At 42.3% G+C, this 24,297-nt stretch overlaps 1 protein-coding gene across 1 annotated transcript in view; it reads left to right on the plus strand.

The window, feature by feature from the left end:
* LOC121002015 (myosin VIIA and Rab interacting protein) overlaps positions 1 to 24,297 on the plus strand; it is a 642,833-nt gene that overhangs the window by 616,581 nt on the left and 1,955 nt on the right. The window contains exons 13-15 of the mRNA XM_040433314.1: positions 9,813 to 9,974; positions 16,375 to 16,479; positions 20,276 to 20,336. Of these exons, the coding sequence (XP_040289248.1) occupies positions 9,813 to 9,974; positions 16,375 to 16,479; positions 20,276 to 20,336 (328 nt within the window). The remainder of the gene's footprint in view (positions 1 to 9,812; positions 9,975 to 16,374; positions 16,480 to 20,275; positions 20,337 to 24,297) is intronic.

A 24,297-nucleotide genomic window follows, 5' to 3' on the forward strand; every position in this document is an offset into this window, starting at 1 on the left:
AGTCTTCGAAACGCGTTTAGCGTTATATCCCTGTCTACAGCATCATTCTGGATATCATCTAAAGGATTCAGATTATTCTTCATAAGTGGAGCGCTCCATTTGTTCATCTCATCATAAGCACCCTCTCGCAGGAATATCGGAAGTAAGTCTTCAAGTCCCGCGATATCTCTGGGATATCACGTGTTCAAACCAGAGTGCGAGGACGCCGAGCAGCGAGCGGTGCAGTGAGCGGTCAAATCCGACGGCTGAAGACGCTTCTATAGGGGTAAGCGATATCTCCCTGAAATAGATTTCTTATTTAACTATTGAAGGCCGCGTTATAAATCGGCGAAAAGACTGTTGAAGATTATTCTACATATAGGAATACTATATTCCCTAACATTACCATTACAAGCCATTGCAGACTGTAGTTTCTTTTGGATCCGGAATAACTGAACTATTATACTGTGGACACTGGGCTTGATATGAGTGGACCTAGGTGCTATTCGATTTAAAGAGACAGTACCCTCTTTATGAATTGATAGGACATCTACTGTAAATCGATAGTGCTGCACCGCATAGAGTTTTTCAGGAGACTCTGTCCAGATACATGCGTTTCCATTTAATTCTACGTATACAACCAGAGCATTATATTGTATTTTATGATATTGCATTTTACTTTTTTAGGGTTTTTTTTAACTATTATTGAATGTAATGTTGTTATAAATTATATGCTTTCCTGCTACCACTCCATTGTGAGCGGACGGGTAATTAATAAATAGTTGTTTGATGTGTACCACATAGTGAGTGCCAGTCGTTTTTTCACCTAAAAAGTTATAGGTGTCAGAAGATGGTGATGCAAAGAAAAAAATTATTTTTTTAAAGGTTTTTCTTTTTTTTTAAGTGAAAAATAATAAAATCTATAAATATTTGGTATCACTGAATAGGGACATCATGTCATTTTTTATGCAAAATGAACGCTGTCATGTCAAAACACAAAGAAACCTTGGCAGGATTTTTTTTTTTCACCCCACAAATATTTTTTTTCCCATTTTCCAATACAGTATATGGTAAATTAAAAGGAATCTGTCATGTTATTTTTAACTATATAACAGTACTGCCCCAACGGAAGATTGCAAACACATTTGAAACATACCTGTGTGTACTTTGTGTCTTTTTTCCATGTCCAGAAAAAGTGCATTTATTCTGCTGGAAAACAAGTGCCTGGCTGGGAGGGGTTTGCTGTTCCCTGTGCCAAAAGCAAACTATACGTAAGAAGAGAGGAGGGCTGCTTTAGCTGCTAATTTCTTGGGATTGGTAGCAGCTAGAGATTTGGTCTTGTTTTAAAGCTGGCATTCAAGCTTAAAGACAATACCAGAATCACTGTTAGAAATCAAGTCAGGAGTGAAATCAGTGAAACCTGTTTTTACTTTCACTTTCGAATACATTCTCTGCCGTCCACATTTCTAATAGCTATATCTTCCAATGTAATGGATATATTGCAGTGATACTGGTATTGTTTAATACCTTGGAATTATCAGGCCCATATCTCTAGCTGATACCAATCCAAAATATGAGCAGCTAAAGCTGCCCCCCTTCTTAAAGGGGTTCTCCGAGAAAGATAAAAATGAAAATATTGAAAAAGCGTTAATTATGAATAAACTCTTAAATGCCTTTAATTATTTATAATGGCTCGTTTTGTCTAGGGGACAATCAGTGAATGAGTTATTCAGACTTATAGACTATCAGATTTATTAGCATGGTATCCGTCCTCCTAATAACACTGCAGGACGGCCTGTATGAGAACGCAGAGCACAGCTGAGCAGTTATCTCAGCTGTCATCTGCATATAATATAGAGCTTCGCAGTGCTGATACCGACAGAGACTGGAGTTTACATAGGGCTCCTGCTCTGTGCTCTCCAACAAGATTAATAAATTCTCCTAAATGTGCAAAAAAAATTAAGTAGATGTACATAAGAGATGGCAGATATAATAATTAAAGCTGGTATCTGTACTGCTAGACTTGTCAGGACTACCCCATTCAGGACATATTGTATATCAAAATTAAAGGGGTTGTTCAAGTTCAACAAAAACTCTGACAGCCCCTGTACATGTGGTAAAATAACAAAAGAATACTCACGCATTTTCTCCCCTGCATCTTCCAGCACTGAGCTCCAGCCCTCCCTGCTGCCTTGTCTTTTCCTGGCTGCGGCAGTGACATTCTGCACACTCGGGTCACCACTGTAGCCAATCATTGGCCTCAGCAGTGATGTCCCATGTACTGTTGATTAGCTTCAGGGTAACCTATTGTCACACTCTTGTCACACTCTAATGTGGGAGGGAAACCCCACACTGGACATAGGAGGGAAAGGGGAAAGGAAATAAGGCCTGAAAACTAGGGAAGGAAGATGGACACCTCCTAGTGAAAACCCTAACCAAAGCCCTGACTGACTATCTGTATGAACAGACCCCAAAGGTATGTGAGTACCTAAAGTCCTATCTAACCCTAAAGGACCCTGGTACTAATGACAGGAATGAGACAACCTGTTCCTCCAAAAAGGAAGGATAAATGGGAGTCTCCTTGAGGCCTGATACAAAACGACAAGGAAATGCAACACACAGAAAAGTCAAAATAAAATACAAAAGGGAAAGGTAACACTTAACTTCCAAAAAGCTATGGCAGCACCAGGAACTCAGCCGAGATCCAAACACCAGCTATCCACAGGTCCAACTGAAGCTATAAACTGAACAGCATTATGGGATAAACAACTATAAATAGGGAAAGTTAAATGACCACAATAGCAACACCTGAAGGTTAAGGGTGTGGCCAGTACTAGAAACAACACAGACTCCTATTGATCCACAAGGTAAACATGTCAAATCAAACCACGTGTTGCGAGTCTTAAAGGTCTCCTGCCACTCACTGTCACGGGGACGTCCGTATGTCTCGGTACATCCGTGACACCTATGCACACAGAACGTCGCTTCTGAGAAAATGATGTTATATCCAGGGAAGACTAGCTCAACATTGGAAACAGCAAGGAGAAAAGGGGAATGGGGTATTAATTCTTTCTGTGAGACTGCATACTGTGGGAGGAGAGACATAAAGAGATAAAATTCATATTTTTGATAGGTATACAGAAGGAAAACAAAGGTCTCCAGTTTTCTGTGATTTTATGATTTTTAACAACTTTGCTTTAATTGGCCAGGATAAGCATTACATATTAGTTGAATCAATGCACCTACCCCCCTTGTTTTATAACTGTGTGAAAGCTTTGGGAAAACATGTATGCCAGGGTCAGGTGCAAAGTAGCTTTTGGTGTAGTGCAACTGATGTGCAATCTAGTAGCTTCCTTTGCATGTTACATGGTACCTTTCAGCCAATTTACAGGATTTTTAAAGCTTTCCTTTCTTGTTCAGGCTTTTAGACATAAGTACTGATCAAGAGGTATAATCAAGTGGCTCTAGTATTCCATCTGAGCTCTTTAAATAAGACCATAATAAAGAGGAACCCATGTCAAAAAGCTCTTCCATGGATAGCTTGATCATGTTACCTTCTCTTCTTTGGGTGGACTAATTGTCGAATTTCTTCATTACTTTTAAAGGGAATTTGTCACCAGTTTTATGCTGCCCTAATCTACTACACCAGGCTGCGCATCATATATACTGCATATACCTATATTACTACATTGCATGGGACAATGTGTTAGCACAGTATTAAACATTTCTATTTAAAATTACTGGCTCAAGACTTCTCTGCGGGGGCGTACATAGTAATCACTGGGCACCATGGCAAGAATCTGAATTGGGCCCCCTTGTGAGTGACCCATCACACCTCTTAACCCCTTTAGGACACAACCATATTTCACCTTAAAGGGCTTCTGTCACCCCGCAAAAGTCATATTTTTTTTTTTGGATAGTTACATTCCTTATAGCGCGATATAGGAGAATATAATGGTATTACTTACTTTCATGCGGCCGTTTCTTTAGAAAACGAAGTTTTATAATATGTAAATGCGGTCTCTACCAGCAAGTAGGGCGTCTACTTGCTGGTAGCCGCAGCAGAAAACCGCCCCCTCGCCGTGTTGATTGACAGGGCCAGCCGTGATCTCCTCCTCCGGCCGGCCCTGTCAGTAGTTCAAAAATCGCGCGCCTCTGTTCAATCGGCGCAGGCGCTCTGAGATGAGGAGGCTCGTCTCCTCAGCACTCCCTCAGTGCGCCTGCGCCGATGACGTCTTCTCTTTCGGTGATGTCATCGGCGCAGGCGCACTGAGGGAGTTCTGAGGAGACGAGCCAGCCGTGATCTCCTCCTCCGGCCGGCCCTGTCAGTAGTTCAAAAATCGCGCGCCTCTGTTCAATCGGCGCAGGCGCTCTGAGATGAGGAGGCTCGTCTCCTCAGAACTACCTCAGTGCGCCTGCGCCGATGATATCACCGAAAGAGAAGACGTCATCGGCGCAGGCGCACTGAGGGAGTGCTGAGGAGACGAGCCTCCTCATCTCAGAGCGCCTGCGCCGATTGAACAGAGGCGCGCGATTTTTGAACTACTGACAGGGCCGGCCGGAGGAGGAGATCACGGCTGGCCCTGTCAATCAACACGGCGAGGGGGCGGTTTTCTGCTGCGGCTACCAGCAAGTAGACGCCCTACTTGCTGGTAGAGACCGCATTTACATATTATAAAACTTCGTTTTCTAAAGAAACGGCCGCATGAAAGTAAGTAATACCATTATATTCTCCTATATCGCGCTATAAGGAATGTAACTATCCAAAAAAAAAAAAATGACTTTTGCGGGGTGACAGAAGCCCTTTAAGGACCAGGCCATTTTTTGCAAATCTGACCAGTGTCACTTTAAGTGGTGATAACTTTAAAAAACTTTGACTTATCCAGGCCATTCTGAGATTGTTTTTTCGTCACATATTGTACTTTATGACACTGGTAAAATGAAGTCAATATTAATTTTTATTTATAAAAAAAAAACAAATTTACCAAAAATTTGTAAGAAATTGCAAATTTCCAAGTTTCAATTTCTCTACTTCTATAATACATAGTAATACCTACAAAAATAGTTATTACTTTACATTCCCCATATGTCTACTTCATGTTTGGATCAATTTGGGAATTATATTTTATTTTTGGGGGATGTTACAAGGCTTAGAAGTTTAGAAGCAAATCTTGAAATTTTTCAGAAATGTTCAAAAACCCACTTTTTAGGGACTAGTTCAGGTCTGAAGTCACTTTGCGAGGCTTACATAATAGAAACCACCCAAAAATGACCCCATTCTAGAAACTACACCCCTCAAGATATTCAAAACTGATTTTACAAACTTTGTTAACCCTTTAGGTGTTCCACAAGAGTTAATGGCAAATGGTGATAACATTTCAGAATTTCAATTTTTTTGCAAATTTCCCATTTTAATCAATTTTTTCCAGTAACAAAGCAAGGGTTAACAGCCAAAGAAAATGCTATATTTTTTGCCCCGATTATATAGTTTGCAGAAACACCCCATATGTGGCCCTAAACTACTGTACGGGCACACAGTAGGGCGTAGAGGGAAAGGTGCACCGTATGGTTTTTGGAAGGAAGATTTTGCTGGACTGTTTTTTTTGACATCATGTCCCATTAGCTGCCCCCCTGATGCACCCCTAGAGCAGAAACTCCATAAAAGTGACGCCATCTAAGAAACTTCACCCCTCAAGGTATTCAAAACTGATTTTACAAACTTTGTTAACCCTTTAGGTGTTCCACAAGATTTAATGGAAAATAGAGATACAATTTCAAAATTTCACTTTTTTGGCAGATTTTCCATTTTAATAACAAGGGTTAACAGCCCAAAAAAACTCAATATTTATAGCTCTGATTCTGTAGTTTACAGAAACACCCCATATGTGGTCGTAAACCGCTGTACGGCAACACGGCAGGGTGCAGAAGGAAAGGAATGCCATACGGTTTTGGAAGGCAGATTTTGCTGGACCGTTTTTTTTACACCATGTCCCATTTGAAGCCCCCCTGATGCACCCCTAGAGTAGAAACTCCAAAAAGTTACCCCATTTTATAAAACTACGGGATAGGGTGGCAGTGTTGTTGGTACTAGTTTAGGTTACATATGATTTTTGGTTGCTCTATATTACACTTTTTATGAGGCAAGGTAACAAAAAATAGCTGTTTTGGCACCGTTTTTATTTTTTGTTATTTTCAATATTCATCTGACAGGTTAGAGCATGTAATATTTTTATAGAGCAGGTTGTCACGGACGCGGCAATACCGAATATGTATACTATTTTTTATTTATGTAAGTTTTACACAATGATTTCATTTTTGAAACAAAAAAAATCATGTTTTAGTGTCTCCATAGTCTGAGAGCCATAGTTTTTTCAGTTTTTGGGCAAATATCTTGGGTAGGGTATGATTCATAATACACACCGCAGCTGCTACAGTACCTCATAATACACACCATAGCTGCTGCAGAACCTCATAATACACACCTCAGCTGCTACAGAACCTCATAATACACACCATAGCTGCTGCAGAACCTTATAATACACACCTCAGCTGCTGCAGAACCGCATAATACACACTTCAGCTGCTACAGAACCTCATAATACACATTGCAGCTGCTACAGAACCTCATAATACACACCACAGATGCTGCAGAACATCCTATTACACACCTCAGCTGCTGCAGAACCTCCTAATACACACCTCAGCTGCTGTAGAACCTCATCATACACACCTCAGCTGTTGCAGAACTTCATAATACACACCTCAGCTGCTATAGAACCTCATAATACACACCTCAGCTGCTGCAGAACCTCATAATACACACCTAAGCTGCTGCAGAACCTCCTATTACACACCTCAGCTGCTGTAAAACCTCATAATACACACCTCAGCTGCTATAGAACATCATAAAACACACCTCAGCTGCTGCAGAACCTCATAACCTGATGCTTGAAAACATATAAATCTTTGATCACTTCTGTGTTGGGGCCTCATTCACAGATCAGGTCATAAATGCTGGACACAATTTTATATCCTGGCAGATGATAACCCGTCAGATCTCATCATGGTCAGCGGCATCCATCAGATGTTGACGTCCATGAACTGCCAGATCCGGAATTGCAGTGATTTTCGTTGTTGTGTTCCTATGACGGCAGAACAGTGAACGTAACCAGCACAGATGTGAACATCGTGACAAGGGAACTGTATTTCAAGAATGTGAAAAGTCAGAATAATACTGGAGACTATAATTTATATTTATGCCTATTGTGTAATACTGTAAATACTGTATATGACATTTCAAATCATTGTGTATAAGGGTACACTTTTCTACAAGACATAGCTTTTTTTATTTTTCATGTAGTGAACGTTAAGTGGCCCTCATGTTTCTATGTGAGAGCTGTTTTAATGCAGTGCTGTATAAAGTGGTGCTTAAAGGGAATCTGTCACCAGTGACCTCCATATTTATAAAACCGACAAATAACTACCAGACCGCTTGTCTGGACGAAGGTTCGCCGAAACGCGCGTCGGGGCTGGTGCCATCCTGGAGGAAGCACAGCATGGGTAATTGTTTGTTGTCCATTTGATTATTATGTAATATGTTTCCTACACTGGCACCTTATTGTTAACCATGTTTGTATAGATGGACAGATCCATGAACGTAGTATCCGCTGTGTTCATCCTCCAGATGCACCTATGTTCTTTTAATCATGTTTGTGAGATAGCTTTTTGCAATTATGTAATAAAATGATATTAATTTACAAGCGGTCTGGTAGTTATTTGTAGGTTTTATGTTATGGTGTATACCCCAGGCTTAGGTGTGTAATTCTATTCATGTGTTTGAATAGTCAAGGAATCCCTGGTTGGGGCATATATTGGTTATTGACCTCCATATTCAACTGTTTGCATAGACATGAAACGTTTTCTTAAGTTAGCATTGCTCTTGTTGCATCCAAGCTCCGCTCCTTTCTGTGACCATCCACTACCTGAGTACTTTGATTGACAGAGTCAGGCCCTTGCCAAGCAGCAAGGTAGGGGCTGGCCACAGAAAGGAGTGGAGCTTTGGTGCAACAAGGTGAATGTTTGCACCAAAGGCCTAATTTGCATATTAAGAAAAAGTATCATAATTCAGTAATGGAGCCTCGGATCAAAAGAAAAAAAGCGTTTTAATAAGTTGAGCAAGAGCTAAGTGTCTATGTAAACAGTTTGAGAGGGAGGTACCGGGTGACAGATTCCTTTTAAAAGGGGTCTATCAGTAGTTTTGACTATGCAGAACTGCTGACAGCATTAGGTAGTGGCTGGGGAGAGCAGTACAAACATAGCTCCTGAAAGTGCACTAGAGGTGGTGCTTCACTGTGAAGTGCTCTCTGGATTCAGCCGCTTCACAGCCCCTTCACTTTACGGAGTGACAGCTGCAGTAATCACCTGGTTGGATGCTCTAGCTGTCACTCAAAGAAAAGGGGAGGGGTTGTGAAGCAGCCCAATGCAGAGATCACTTCACAGTGAAGTACCATCTCCTGGCTGGATCGTTGCCCAGCAGAATAGCTATTTCTATAACTATTCACTATTCCTGATAATTAGAGCTCCATAAAATGTGATTTGGGTGTCCCGACTCTCCCCTGATGGCATTTGTCAGGGAAAAGAAGGATGGTGCATGTTAGATTTTAAGGCCAGACTTAGATGAGTCAGTTCAATGCGAGAAACATGCTGCATGTGTAAGTGAGATTTCCTGTTCTGACCTCTGCTCCTCTGACCTCTGCTCCTTTGATAGGATCGCATGGCATTAAGGCTCATGCACACCAATGTGTGCCGGCTGTGGCCGTATTGCGGCTCGCAAACAGCAGGTCTGCAATATATGGGCACTGGCCATATGCAACCCGTATAGTATATTGGGCAGACTAGATCGGCCAAATGGTTCTTATCTGCCGAACATTCTATGTTTCTATGTATCACGGATGTGGACCTATTCACTTCAATGGGTCCACAATCCCGAAGATACAGAGCGGAGGCACGGAGCGGAAGGCCATGGGAGCACTACGGAGTGCTTCTGTGGCATTTCAGTCCATGCGCCTCTGCACCGCAAGAAAATAAAACATGCTCTATTTTTTTGCGTTGCAGACAGATCGCGGACCCATTCAAGTTGAATGGGTCTGCATCCATCAGAGCAGGCCACATGGATGGTATCTGTGCATTGGGGACAGTAATTTTCGGACCCTAATGCACGGCACAGGTGGCATGAGACCTTATAATGATTTATAATACTGTATGCCCTGCCAGACCTCAAATCTATTGAATTGTTTTGACATAATGCCGACAGTGTAATTCAGTAGATTCCATTATCTGCTATAAATGGAGTTGGAGATAAAGCTACAGCCCGGTCACAGTCACTGTTTCTACAAGTCTTACAGTGAATTCTCCTTACTCCCATCACACTGCCAAGGGAAAGAGACTGCTTGATTAGTACGAAAGTTAATGTGATCACAGGGCTTTACTAACTGGCAAGTGCCATCCAAAGACACACACACACAGACTGTTTGTAGTTCCCTGTTTAGATAAAATATGCACATTGTTTCAGCTATATTTCTCTCTCAGCAAGGAGAAAGTAAAGGACCCCAGTCTATGGGACTGCCAAAGATAGCAGTACAAGCACTCAGCTATCTCCTACAGCCCCAAAGAGATGAATGGAGTAATAGCGCACATGTGTAACCACGTGCGCCCCCATTCTCGAGATTGGTGTGGGCCCCAGCAGTACTTTCTTGTGCTTACATATAACATTTGATAACGAGCATACAGAAATACTTTGATTATCCAGTAATTCCATCTTACTAAACCTACAGGTGTACCTAGCAGCTGGCACTGTGTATGGGTTAGAAGGGCAACTTGAGGAGATAGAAGACTCTGCACGCAAAATCAACAGTGTAACTACAGAGATTGAACTCGCAGATCTTGAAGATCAAGTTGCGACAGCAGCTGCCCAGGTTCATCATGCTGAGCGTCAGGTAATTTATTTGGATTGTGGACAAACTTAAAAACATATTTATTTTGAGCTACACATTGTTACGGTAAAGAATGTTTCAGATATACAGTACTTAAATTTTACTGTCTGACTCATTTGCTCCTCATATCGGATGTTACACTGACAGGTTTGGTCGGGTCTTCACACTGCAAAGCTTATTTAGTTGCCACTGTGGTCACTGCTGAGTGGACATAGTCAGTATATAACTTGTATTAGTTGATGTTATTTCTGTTGCTGTCATTCATCTTATTTTAACATAATTGAATCAGATGAGATTCAAGGTAATGAACATGGGGCTATTTACTGTCCTTCTATGATTAAATTGTGAAGCGCATAGGAATGTCGGCATTTGGGTTAGTATTATCTCCTTCTGCAATCTTAGAATAGGTCCCGTTAATGTTCAAAGAAGAAATATTTCACATTCACTTTCAAAAAGAAAGTAGAACAATAACTGATGACTATCTTGATGATATTGCACAAATGACAGCAACACCAGGGCTCTTAAAGACAGTCACAGACCGTAAATAGTATAGGTCTACAGTGCAATTAAATTTGTAGTTCTGCCATTTAAGATATTAACCTATCAGCAGGATATTCACGTGTGAAATCCCCACGCCACTCCATGTAGCCTTTCATTTAACCACTGCAGCCAATGACTGGCCTCAGTGGTGATACTAGCAAGCACGGCACAAGACCACTGAGACCAGTGATTGGCTGCAGAGGTCATGTGGATGTGTAAGACATCACAGCAAAATAAAAAGGATAGGGATATTAACAGGTGAGTAGCTTAAAGGGGGTTTCAAATAAATGTTTTGTTCTTTGTATGTTTCTAACTAAGGCTAAGTTCAAACCTCAGTTATTTGGTCAGTTATTTTTGAGCCAAAACCAGGAGTGAAGCCTACTCAGAGATCAGGTATAGTTATTTGATTTGCACCTGTTCTATGTTTTTTACCCACACAATAACTGGCTCAGAATAACTGATTGAAATAAATGACCACATAACTGAAGTGTGTAATCTGCATAAGCAAATGTATGGGGTTTTCAATTCACTTACTTCATCTACAGTGGCCCCTTTCTCCTAGTTAGCTAAGCATCACATGACCTGTGATGCAGGGGCGTACCTAGAGCATTTGGCACCCCCCCCCCCCCCCCCCCCCCCAAGAAAGTTAAGAAAACATGCACAAACTTTTTTCAATGTTTTCAATAATATTTATAAATAAAAATAAAACCCCTTAATAAAATAAACCTCTGCACACCCCCTTAACGAAATAAACCCATTAACCCCCCTTAATAAAACCCATTAACCACCCCTTAATAGACCCCTTAACCCTTCCTTAATAAAATAAAAACCTGCACCCCCTTAAACCCCAGTATAATAAACATTGGTGACGCAGTGCGCCCCCCCTCCCTAGTATAATAAACATATAAACATTGGTGGTGCAGTGCGCCCCCCCAACACCCTAGTATAATAAACATTGGTGGCGCAGTGTGCCCCCCCAACATAATAAACATTGGTGGGCAGTGCGCCCCCCTCCCTAGCATAATAAACATATAAACATTGGTGGTGCAGTGCGCCCCCCCCCCCAACACCCCAGTATAATAAACATTGGTGGCGCAGTGTGCCCCCCCAACATAATAAACATTGGTGGCGCAGTGTGCCCCCCCCCAACATAATAAACATTGGTGGCGCAGTGTGCCCCCCCAACATAATAAACATTGGTGGGCAGTGCGCCCCCCCTCCCTAGCATAATAAACATATAAACATTGGTGGTGCAGTGCCCCCCCCCCCCCAACACCCCAGTATAATAAACATTGGTGGCATAGTGCGCCCCCCCCCCAACATAATAAACATTGGTGGGCAGTGCCAATGAGGGTTAAAAAAATAAATAAAAATTAACTCACCACCTCCAATTGATCACGTAGCAGCCGGTCTCATGTACTTTCTTCAGGACGCAGGACCTGTGGTGATGTCACTGAGCTCATCACATGATCCATCACCATGGTAATGGACCATGTGATAGAGGCTGGAGCTCAGTGACGTCACCACAGGTCCTGAAGAAATTACAAGGAGACCGGCAGCAGCTACGCGATCAATTGGAGGAGGTGAGTTAATTTTTTATTTTTTAACCCTCATTGCCACTGCCCACTGCCCACCAATGTTTATTATACTGGGGGGGGGGGCGCACTCAATGTTTATTATACTGGGGGGGGGGGCGCCGCAATCAATGTTTATTATACTGGGGGGGGGGGCGCCGCACTCAATGTTTATTATACTGGGGGGGGGGGGGGGCGCCGCAATCAATGTTTATTATACTGGGGGGGGGGCGCACTCAATGTTTATTATACTGGGGGGGGCACTCTGAAGATAACTGAGCTGTTAATACAAATACAGGAGGCGGGTGCTGGAATCACATAGCCTGCACCCGACCTCTATGACAGGGAGCGGCACCTGAGCGGTTAACTGCAGCTGATCGCAGCTCCCTGTCATAGAGGTCGGGTGCAGGCTATGTGATTCCAGCACCCGCCTCCTGTATTTGTATTAACAGCTCAGTTATCTTCATTGGTGGCGCAGTGGCCACAGCCCCTCCCCCGGCCCTGTCCCTCTTCTTATTGGCCGCGGCGGCAGCAGCACAGGGGGAGGGAGAGACCATCTGGAGCCCTGCCCCTATCACAGTGCCACGCCTGGGCCGGCCCACTCGCCACATTTTTTTTTAATTTTTTTTTTTTATCCTTAGTCGAGGCTGGCACCCCCCTTGTGAGTGGCACCCGGGGCGGGCCGCCCCCCCGCCCCCCCCTTGGTACGCCACTGCTGTGATGTCAGCTTCTTTCCCTGCTATGATCACGTTCCATGCACAAGCCTGAGGGAGCAGAAGGGGGAGCAGGTCTGTCTGTCCCGGAACGCCAATATGAAGGCTGTGCTGGTTGGAGGAACAAGCCACGCCCCCTAAACTGCCCGACCTGCTGGCTAAGCTGTCTGCAGCTGCAGGGGTTCCTCTTCTCAAGGCACTGAAGAGATAAATGCTGTGCACAGGATCCTCCCTTCTCACCCTAAAAACACAATGCTGACAAAGACTGGAGGAGTTCTCTGTACTCTTCTGCTGTCTGCAGAGTATTGCACAAAAACAGGTAGGGGGAAGAGCCTGTGTGTACCAGCAATGTAATTGTATTGTACAGCTGGGACTTGTAGTCCCACACATACAACATGAGTATCCCAGAAGTCAGACTGCAGACAGGGCAGCACTTTTATTCACAGGACGAGGAGAAAGGCAGTCTTTGTTCACACACCCAAATATTCATAAGGAAAACCTCCTCTGTAGGCTCTGTAACTACATGTCAAGAAAGGGCCAGATCAGAACTAAGTACATGAGTAAATATATTTTTTTGCCTAAAAATTGCTTAGCTGATATATATCATATTTATATCAGATTTATATCAGATTTACAGGGAGTGCAGAATTATTAGGCAAGTTGTATTTTTGAGGATTAATTTTATTATTGAACAACAACCATGTTCTCAATGAACCCAAAAAACTCATTAATATCAAAGCTGAATATTTTTGGAAGTAGTTTTTAGTTTGTTTTTAGTTTTAGCTATTTTAGGGGGATATCTGTGTGTGCAGGTGACTATTACTGTGCATAATTATTAGGCAACTTAACAAAAAACAAATATATACCCATTTCAATTATTTATTTTTACCAGTGAAACCAATATAACATCTCAACATTCACAAATATACATTTCTGACATTCAAAAACAAAACAAAAACAAATCAGTGACCAATATAGCCACCTTTCTTTGCAAGGACACTCAAAAGCCTGCCATCCATGGATTCTGTCAGTGTTTTGATCTGTTCACCATCAACATTGCGTGCAGCAGCAACCACAGCCTCCCAGACACTGTTCAGAGAGGTGTACTGTTTTCCCTCCTTGTAAATCTCACATTTGATGATGGACCACAGGTTCTCAATGGGGTTCAGATCAGGTGAACAAGGAGGCCATGTCATTAGATTTTCTTCTTTTATACCCTTTCTTGCCAGCCACGCTGTGGAGTACTTGGACGCGTGTGATGGAGCATTGTCCTGCATGAAAATCATGTTTTTCTTGAAGGATGCAGACTTCTTCCTGTACCACTGCTTGAAGAAGGTGTCTTCCAGAAACTGGCAGTAGGACTGGGAGTTGAGCTTGACTCCATCCTCAACCCGAAAAGGCCCCACAAGCTCATCTTTGATGATACCAGCCCAAACCAGTACTCCACCTCCACCTTGCTGGCGTCTGAGTCGGACTGGAGCTCTCTGCCCTTTACCAATCCAGCCACGGGCCCATCCATCTGGCCTATCAAGACTCACTCTCATTTCATCAGTCCATAAAACCTTAGAAAAATCAGTCTTGAGATATTTCTTGGCCCAGTCTTGACGTTTCAGCTTGTGTGTCTTGTTCAGTGGTGGTCGTCTTTCAGCCTTTCTTACCTTGGCCATGTCTCTGAGTATTGCACACCTTGTGCTTTTGGGCACTCCCGTGATGTTGCAGCTCTGAAATATGGCCAAACTGGTGGCAAGTGGCATCTTGGCAGCTGCACGCTTGACTTTTCTCAGTTCATGGGCAGTTATTTTGCGCCTTGGTTTTTCCACACGCTTCTTGCGACCCTGTTGACTATTTTGAATGAAACGCTTGATTTTTCGATGATCACGCTTCAGAAGCTTTGCAATTTTAAGAGTGCTGCATCCCTCTGCAAGATATCTCACTATTTTTGACTTTTCTGAGCCTGTCAAGTCCTTCTTTTGACCCATTTTGCCAAAGGAAAGGAAGTTGCCTAATAATTATGCACACCTAATATAGGGTGTTGATGTCATTAGACCACACCCCTTCTCATTACAGAGATGCTCATCACCTAATATGCTTAATTGGTAGTAGGCTTTCGAGCCTATACAGCTTGGAGTAAGACAACATGCATAAAGAGGATGATGTGGTCAAAATACTCATTTGCCTAATAATTCTGCACGCAGTGTACAGTGCTTTAATTTCTTAAACTCCTGGACAACCTCTTAAAGAGTTACATTCCATAAAAGTGAAGATTTATATGTCAGTCTTAGAATGACCAGCGTTACTGTTGGGATATGTGGAATAGGGTGACGATAAAATATTCTTGGTAGTCTACTGGGGAAAAGGTTAATAGTAAAGTTCCTGAATATCTAGAGTTAAGAGTAAAGAGGTTAAAGGGGTTGTCTCACTTCAGCAAATGGCTGTAGTAGACAAAGTTAGTACAAGACACTTACTAATGTATTGTGATTGTCCATATTGCTTCCTTTGCTGGCTTGATTCATTATTTTATCGCATTATACACTGTTTTTATCCAGGAGTTATGACCACCCCGCAATCCAGCAGTAGTGGCCATGACTGCACTCTTTAGGAAAAAGCGCCGGCCTCTCATGGGAGCACGAATAGAATAGCACTTTCTTCCTATAATGTGCAAGCATGGCCACTGCTGCTAGATTACAGGGTGGTCATAACCATGGAAACAAGCGGTGTATAATGCAATGGAAAAATGAATCAAGCCAGCAAAGGAGGCAATATGAACAATCACAATACATTAGAAGAAAGTGACTTGTATTAAAGGGGTTGCCCATAGTCTTATAGGTGGGGGTGCCACCACTGGGACCCGCACCTATATCGGGAACGGAGCCCTGCAAAGTGGTGGCTGGAGGACTTCGGTCTGGCCACCACCAAGCGCTCTCCCCATAGAAGTGAATGCAGAGTGGCTGCGCATGTACATTGCACCCTCCACCAGTAGGTATAATGCCCCCTCTATTGCCCCAGTACTTAAAATGTCCCCCTATAGTGCCCTCAGTATTTATAATGTCCTACAGCAGTGTCACAAGTAGTTATAATGCCCACTGGAGTGCCACCAGTAGTTATAATGCCCCCTCTATTGCCCCAGTACTTAAAATGTCCCCCTATAGTGCCCTCAGTATTTATAATGTCCTACAGCAGTGTCACAAGTAGTTATAATGCCCACTGGAGTGCCACCAGTAGTTATAATGCCCCCTTGTAGTGTCCCATTAGCTATAATGCCTCTGTATTGCCCCAGTACTTATAATGTCCTGCTGTAGGCCCCTACTTTTTATAATGTCCCCCTGAAGTGCCCTTAGTTATAATGCACGCCTGTAATGCCCCTAGTAGTTATAATGCCCTCTGAAGTGCCCCCATTAGATATAGTGTTACCCTTTGGTGTCCTCATTAGTTATTATGCCCCCATGCATTGTCCCAGTACTTATAATGTCCCACCTGTAGTGCCCCTAGTATATATAATGCCCACCTGTGCTTTTAGCCTAAACAATCCTAGCACTTATCATGTTAAGATTGTAAAAATCCATATTCTATGTTTAGATTTCAGATATTGAATGTCGAATATCAGCTCTTACAGTAGCCGGCTTGAATGTCTCTCCATGTGTACGACTTACGAGGAGACGTGAGCAGAATAATATTAATCAGGTAAGTGAGGTTGGTGTTCGTTTTTCTTTTGACATAGCTGTGTGAGGTCTTATGTTTTGCTGCTTATGCAGGATGTTTTGACATTTTAATTACTGCCATTTTGAGGGATTTCATTTTATGGGTGGTCGGTTGAACATAAAAAGTAACAAAGTTTTCAAAAATTCGATTCAGCTGCTTTGCCAAACTTCAAGAAGAAATTTGATTTGTTATGAAGTACTTAGTCACGAATCACTTTCCATTGTATGTAGCGGGCTCAATGATTGCGCCTCCCTCCATCATTGAACCCCTCAGATGTCACGCTGAGTCACATTGAGACCTTTCAGGGGTTAATCAGGGGTTAAAAAAGTACATACTCACCTCATCCATTTGATTGTGGAGAGGCCATCGCAGCCATCCTGATTGAAGAAAATCTCACGCGCTCTGATGTGTGTCATCACCATGTCATTACGGCCGGTGATTAATCAAATGTTTCCTGAAATTCTGATCGAATCCATTTAGTTAACTTCGATTTGCTCAACACTAATAAAAAACAATACTTGCATTGTTTTTTATGTCTCGAGCATTTTATTGTTCAGGTCATTGCGAACACAGAGATACAAATTATGTGTATTTTTTTTTTATTATTTGATACAACAAAGCATTTTAATTGAGAAAATAGAATATTTTATGTTTATTTTTATTTTGCAAACATCTTTACTATTTATTTTATTTTATTTTAGTCACATTTATTTATTTTAGTCCCATTAGGGGACTTGAACGTTCATTAGATTGATTGCTGTTTTAATGCAATGTAATACTTCTGTGTTGTAGTGTATTATACCAGTCAGTATTACAGAATGCTTATTAGATCTTGCCTCTGGCAGGGCCTAATAGGCTTCAGTAGATGGCAGACATGGAGGCCATTGTTAGGTCTTGGGCTGCCATATACAATCTGCGATTATGCTGCAGGAGTGAGAGTACAACTGTCAAACCCCTTCATTTACATGGTTGCTACTGAAGTGGTTGAATAATTTAATTTCTGAGCTCTTTAATGCAGCATGCTAGTTTTTTTATTTTATTATTGCGGACATTTGCAAAGGGCACTGCCCAAAAAATTGTGTCATTTCAGTGCACTGTATACAGAGCAGTGACACCAGTAGACCAAATAATCAACTAGTGCCATTGCTATTATCATACGGCTAGTAGTCAACATAAGGATTTTTCTGAGAATAAATCTACCACCATTCATACTGTACATTTTTAAGCATAACTCAGTGGTCTGCTAAAAATATGAAGGATTAGCCTAATAGAACCTTCTAAGATCCACACCTGTTTGGAATATCATCGAAGTTTATAGAGGAAACCCCTATAAAGCTCCAAATGAAACAATAAAACATATAGAAATGTGTGTGTATTAGGGCTCATGCACACGACTCTATATTTATTCTGCATCCGATCCACATTTTTTGTGGGTCGGTTGCAAACCCATTAGTTTTAACTGGGCCACAAAAGATGCAGACAGCACACTGTCCATTGTGCTGTCCACGTCCATATGTCCGTTCCGTGGCACCATAAAAAAAATAGAGCATGTCTTATTCTTGTCTATTTTACGGACAAGGATAGGAATGTTCTATAGAGGGCAGGATATTTCGTTCCGCAAAATGCGGAATGCACATGGCCGGTATCTGTGTTTTATGGCTACGGACGTGTGCATGAGTCGATATTCAGAATTTTTCACTCAAGCTTGGTGCTTTATAAATTCCATGATGTGATTCAGTATGTTCATGTGAAACACTGTTTCAATGCTGTCAGGACTCAAAGAAAGCCTACGAGTCCTTCTTTACCCATCCACACACAATGATTGACAGCTTATTAATGGGGTATTCCGATTGTGGAAAGTTATCTCCTATCCACGAGATAGGAAATAGATTGGTGGGGGTCCTGCCATTGGGAACGGAATAGCGGTTTAAAGCGAACCTTTCACCTGCATTTCACTTAATAAACTATCAAAAGTACCTTATAGATCATCCTCATTGTGTTATCATACAGTCTTGTCCCGCTTTTCTGCCATGTATATGCATGAAAAAAATTGCCTTATAAAGTACTCTTCTCCAGCTCCACAAGTCACGATAGAAGTCAAGGGGGTAGCCCTTCCCTCACTCCAGGCTGTAAGGCATCGGGGACGGCGCATGCGCGATTCAGTTACAGGATCGCGCTTGAGTCCGACGGCGCATGCGCCGCCTGTACAAGCACGATCCCAGCGACTGAGCCGGGTAACAATTAGACTGCATAGAGGCGGGGTTAGGGCAGGGGAGTTACAGCCTGGAGTGAGGGAAGGGCTACCCCCTTGACTTCTAACGTGACTTGTGGAGCTGGAGAAGAGTACTTTATAAGGCGATTTTTCCATGCATATACAGTACAGACCAAAAGTTTGGACACACCTTCTCATTCAAAGAGTTTTCTTTATTTTCATGACTATGAAGGCATCAAAACTATGAATTAACACATGTGGAATTATATACATAACAAACAAGTGTGAAACAACTGAAAATATGTCATATTCTAGGTTCTTCAAAGTAGCCACCTTTTGCTTTGATTACTGCTTTGCACACTCTTGGCATTCTCTTGATGAGCTTCAAGAGGTAGTCCCCTGAAATGGTCTTCCAACAGTCTTGAAGGAGTTCCCAGAGATGCTTAGCACTTGTTGGCCCTTTTGCCTTCACTCTGCGGTCCAGCTCACCCCAAACCATCTCGATTGGGTTCAGGTCCGGTGACTGTGGAGGCCAGGACATCTGGCGCAGCACCCCATCACTCTCCTTCATGGTCAAATAGCCCTTACTTTCAAAGTTTTCCCAATTTTTCAGCTGACTGACTGACCTTCATTTCTTAAAGTAATGATGGCCACTCGTTTTTCTTTACTTAGCTGCTTTTTTCTTGCCATAATACAAATTCTAACAGTCTATTCAGTAGGACTATCAGCTGTGTATCCATCTGACTTCTCCTCAACGCAACTGATGGTCCCAACCCCATTTATAAGGCAAGAAATCCCACTTATTAAACCTGACAGGGTACACCTGTGAAGTGAAAACCATTTCAGGGGACTACCTCTTGAAGCTCATCAAGAGAATGCCAAGAGTGTGCAAAGCAGTAATCAAAGCAAAAGGTGGCTACTTTGAAGAACCTAGAATATGACATATTTTCAGTTGTTTCACACTTGTTTGTTATGTATATAATTCCACATGTGTTATTTCATAGTTTTGATGCCTTCAGTGTGAATCTATAATTTTCATAGTCATGAAAATAAATAAAACTCTTTGAATGAGAAGGCGTGTCCAAACTTTTGGTCTGTACTGTACATGGCAGGAAAGCGGGACAAGACTGTATGATAACACAATGAGGATGATCTATAAGGTACTTTTGATAGTTTATTAAGTGAAATGCAGGTGAAAGGTTCGCTTTAAGTACAGTACTACATGAATTATATAGTACTGCTGTATGTGGATACACCCCTCCATTCCCCACAAACTGGTCCTGGAAAACATTGACAGGACTCATCCTGGAGTCTCTATTATGTGCATGTGCTTGGCAAGCGTTGAATTTTGTGGCCGCTTTGTGGGTACACAGCAGGGAATGGGGGTGAATATGTGCATAGAAACTAGTGACCCAAGGTAAGCGGCAACTGTATTATTCATGTATTATTCACTGTACTTAAAGGGGTTGTCAATATAAAAAAAGAAGACAACCTCTCTAATACAGCTTGCAGAACCTGGCAGATTCCATTTAAACTAGATATTAATGTATATATAAATTGATTTAGGTTCATACAATAGACACCTCTAGACAACAAAGAAGAAAACTTCCAGCAACTCCTCTGCAAGGTCAGTTCTTATTTTTATGTACAATTTTTGTATAGGACATGTAAAAATATTGCATGTTTATATGCCTAATCATATCACAGTTTCTGTTTCTTCTGTACCTAGAGGCTGTGTAAACTTTTTTTTAACAGACCACACATGGTGGCCATACCTGCAGTAATGATCATATTTAGCTGGTCCCTGCTGCTGGGTTCCGCCTCCATCCCTCCACAGCAACCTCCGCAGGTCTCTCAGAATCAACATCCTGTTCATGGAGGTCACATGACCGCTACAGCCAATCACTGGCCACATCGGTGATCTGTCACCCATGCTGCTCATGACCCACTGACATACCGCAAATTTGACAGGTCACCACTGCGACCAGTAACTGGCTGCAGAAGTCACATGACCTCCATCAACAGGATGCTGATTCTGAGAGACTTGGGAACTGCGGAGGTAGCCATGGAGCAATGGAGATGGAACCTAATGGCAGGGACCAGGTAAGTATGATGACCACTGCGGGTCTGGCCACTCAGTGAGGTCTGTTAAACTTTAAAGTTGCACAACTTTTTTAATTGTGGAGGGTAGATATTTTTTTAAATGTCTAAGACATTTTGAGGTGAATGTCCCATGACCAACATTCAACTGTATTAGTTATAGTAATTTGAAGTGCGGCCCTTCTGCCCTAGAGTAAAGCCATGGAATTTAGTGGACATCACATACAGTGAGGAACAGAAGTATTTGAACACCCTGCGATTTTGCAAGTTATCCCACTTAGAAATAATGGAAGGGTCTGAAATTCACATTGTAGGTGCATTCCCATTCTGAGAGACAGAATAAAAAAAAAAATTCAGGAAATCACATTGTATGATTTTTAAAGAATTTATTTGTCTTGCACTGCTGAACATATGTATTTGAACAGCTGAGAAAATCTGTGTTAATATTTGGAACAGAAGCCTTTGTTTGCAATAACAAAGGTCAAACGTTTCCTGTAGTTCTTGACCAGGTTTGCACACACTGCAACAGGGATTTTGGCCCACTCCTCCACACAGATCTCCTCTAGATTTGTCAGATTTCGTGGCTGTCGCTGAGCAACACAGAGTTTCAGCTCCCTCCTTCTATTGAATTTAGGTCTGGAGACTGGCTAGGCCACTCCAGAACCTTGATATGCTTCTTACGCAGCCACTCCTTGGTTATCCTGGCTGTGTGGTTTGGGTCGTTGTCATGTTGGAAGACCCAGCCACAACCCATCTTCAATGCTCTGACTGAGGGAAGGAGGTTGTTTCTCAAAATCTCACAATAAATGGTCCCATTCATACTCTCCTTAATACAGTGCAGTCGTCCTGTCCCCTTTGCAGAAAAGCACCCCCAAAGCATGATGTTACAACCCCCATGCTTCACAGTAGGGATGGTGTTCTTGGGATGCAACTCATCCTTCTTTTTGCTCCAAACATGACGAGTGAAGTTTAGACCAAAAAGTTCTACTTTGGTCTCATCTGACCACATGACTTTCTCCCATGCCTCCTCTGGATCATCCAGATGGTCATTGGAAAACTTCAGACGGGCCAGGACATGTGATGACTAGAGTAGGGGAACCTTCTGTGCAATGCATGATTTGAAACCATGACGGCGTAGTGTTCTATTGACAGTGACCTTTGAAACTGTGGTCCTAGCTCTCTTCATGTCATTGACCAGCTCCTCCCTTGTAGTTCTGGGTTGATTCCTCACCTTTCTTATCATCAGTGATACCCCACGAGGTGAGATCTTGCATGGAGCTACAGTCCGAGGGAGACTGACAGTCGTCTTTAGCCACTTCCATTTTTTAACAATTGCTCCAACAGTTGATCTATTTTCACCAAGCTGCTTGGCAATTGCCCCATAGCCCTTTCCAGCCTTGTGGAGGTCAACAATTTTGTCTCTGGTGTCTTTTGACAGCTCTCTGGTTATGGTAGTAGTTTGCGTCTGACTGACTGTGGGGTGGACAGGTGTCTTTAAAGAGCTCAGACAGGTGCTACTAAGTTAGAGGTGGAGTAGAGGTGAACTTTTTAAAGGCACAGTAACAGGTCTTTGAGAGCCAGAATTCTTGCTGTTTCTCATCTGTTCAGCTTATGTTCAGCAGTGCAAGACAAATAAATTCTTTAAAAATCATACAATCTGATTTCCTAAAATTTGTTTTTAAAATTCTGTCTCTCAGAGTGGGAATGCAACTACAATGTGAATTTCAGACCCCTCCATGATTTCTAAGTGGGAGAACTTGCAAAATCGCAGGGTGTTCAAATACTTCTGTTCCTCACTGTAATTCTTCATTTTTCATGCAGCAGGGAGAAAAAAAGCTATTACTTTGCAGTAAAACCAGGTATACATGTATATCTTAACTGTTGAAACATCTCAAGATCAGCTTAAAGGGACTGGGCAAGAATGGGGGTTGCCGGACCTGCAAAGGGAAGATGACTGACTTGCTTCCAGGGGCTGGCTCCCTGCTACCGCTTCTTCAGGGCTGGGCTCTTCTGCTGGGCTCCATCAATGTCAACATCCCATTTGACATCACCGTAGCCAATCACAGCTGGCGGTGTCTGGCTCCCCTTCCGTCATGTGACCATATGTCATGATTAGTGTTGAGCACGAATATTCGAATCGCGAATATCGCCACTTCGAGAATTTGCAAAGATTTAGAATATAGTGCTATATATTTGTATTCTCGAATATTCTAGATTTTTTTTTTTATCAGTAACCTCCCTTCTTGCTTGTGGGCCAATGATAAGGCTGCAATGTCTTTGTCTGAGCTTAGCAACATCCCTAGCAACCAATAGGAAAGTTGCCTACCCCTTACTATATAAGAACCTCCCCAGCAGCCATTTTCTGTAGTTTTATGGAGTTCTGAGAGAGAGAGCAGTGACATTGCTGTGCTCTGTGCTTTACTGTTTAATTACATTAGATAGTTGATTAGTTAGCTTATATATATATAATACAGATAGTTAGTGGGAGATAGTCAGTGTAGGTTAGATCGTGATATAGTGTAGCTGTCCATACATACATACGACAGATATAGTGCTGTGATGTCACAAGTTCACAACAATACTTAGTGCACCAATCAGTAATATGTAGTCAGACCTGCTAAAATCCGAAGTTGCACGTATTGCACAAAATATGCGCATCATTAGTTGTGAATATATTGGAGCACTCTATCTGCATATAAAGCTATTGTAATGTTCTGCCATGCCAACCATTTTCTCCAGTCTCAGGAAACTTCTAGCAGCAATAAAAATGTAGCAACAGTGACCCACGTCTGTATTGCGCATGCAATACGCGCATATTACATTGCCGATTTTTGCAATCAAGAAAATAATCGCGAATTATCGAATTCGCAAATATATGATGAATATTCACCCAAATATTCATGAAATATCACGAATTCAAATATTGCCCCTGCCGCTCATCACTAGTCATGATGCGCGGGAAGCCAGACACCGCCACAGTCTGTAATTGGCTGAGGAGATGTCAAACTGGATGTTGACATCGATGGAGCCCAGCGAAGCATCGCAAGCCTGCAGGAGAAGAAGCGGGGAGCTGGCACCAGGAAGCAGGTAAGTCATCTTCCCTTTGCAATTCCAGCAGAAAAGGGGGGGGGGGGAGTTGCCAAAAACACCACCATTCTTGCACAACCCCTTTAAAGGCACATTTCTGATAGAAGCATTTATCAGTCATTAGGACCAATCACTTTATTCAAAACCCTCCTGGCTATGGCCTTGTGGCTGAGGGGAACAGTGTTTGGGGTCTCATGTTCTGGTGATCGATGGATGTCCCAGTAATTGAACCCCCAACAATCCAGCATTTATCACCTATTCAGTGAATACATGATAAATACTTCTGAATGGAAAACTGCCATAAACCTCAAAGGACCCATAAATTGAAAAAATATTGTCCACATCACACATCCTGTAAGTGACATTCTCCTTTTTCTATAGATCCTTCCTATGTCACCTTG

The sequence above is a fragment of the Bufo bufo genome, chromosome 5 (genome assembly GCF_905171765.1).
Source record: "Bufo bufo chromosome 5, aBufBuf1.1, whole genome shotgun sequence".
Taxonomy (NCBI): Eukaryota; Metazoa; Chordata; class Amphibia; order Anura; family Bufonidae; genus Bufo; species Bufo bufo.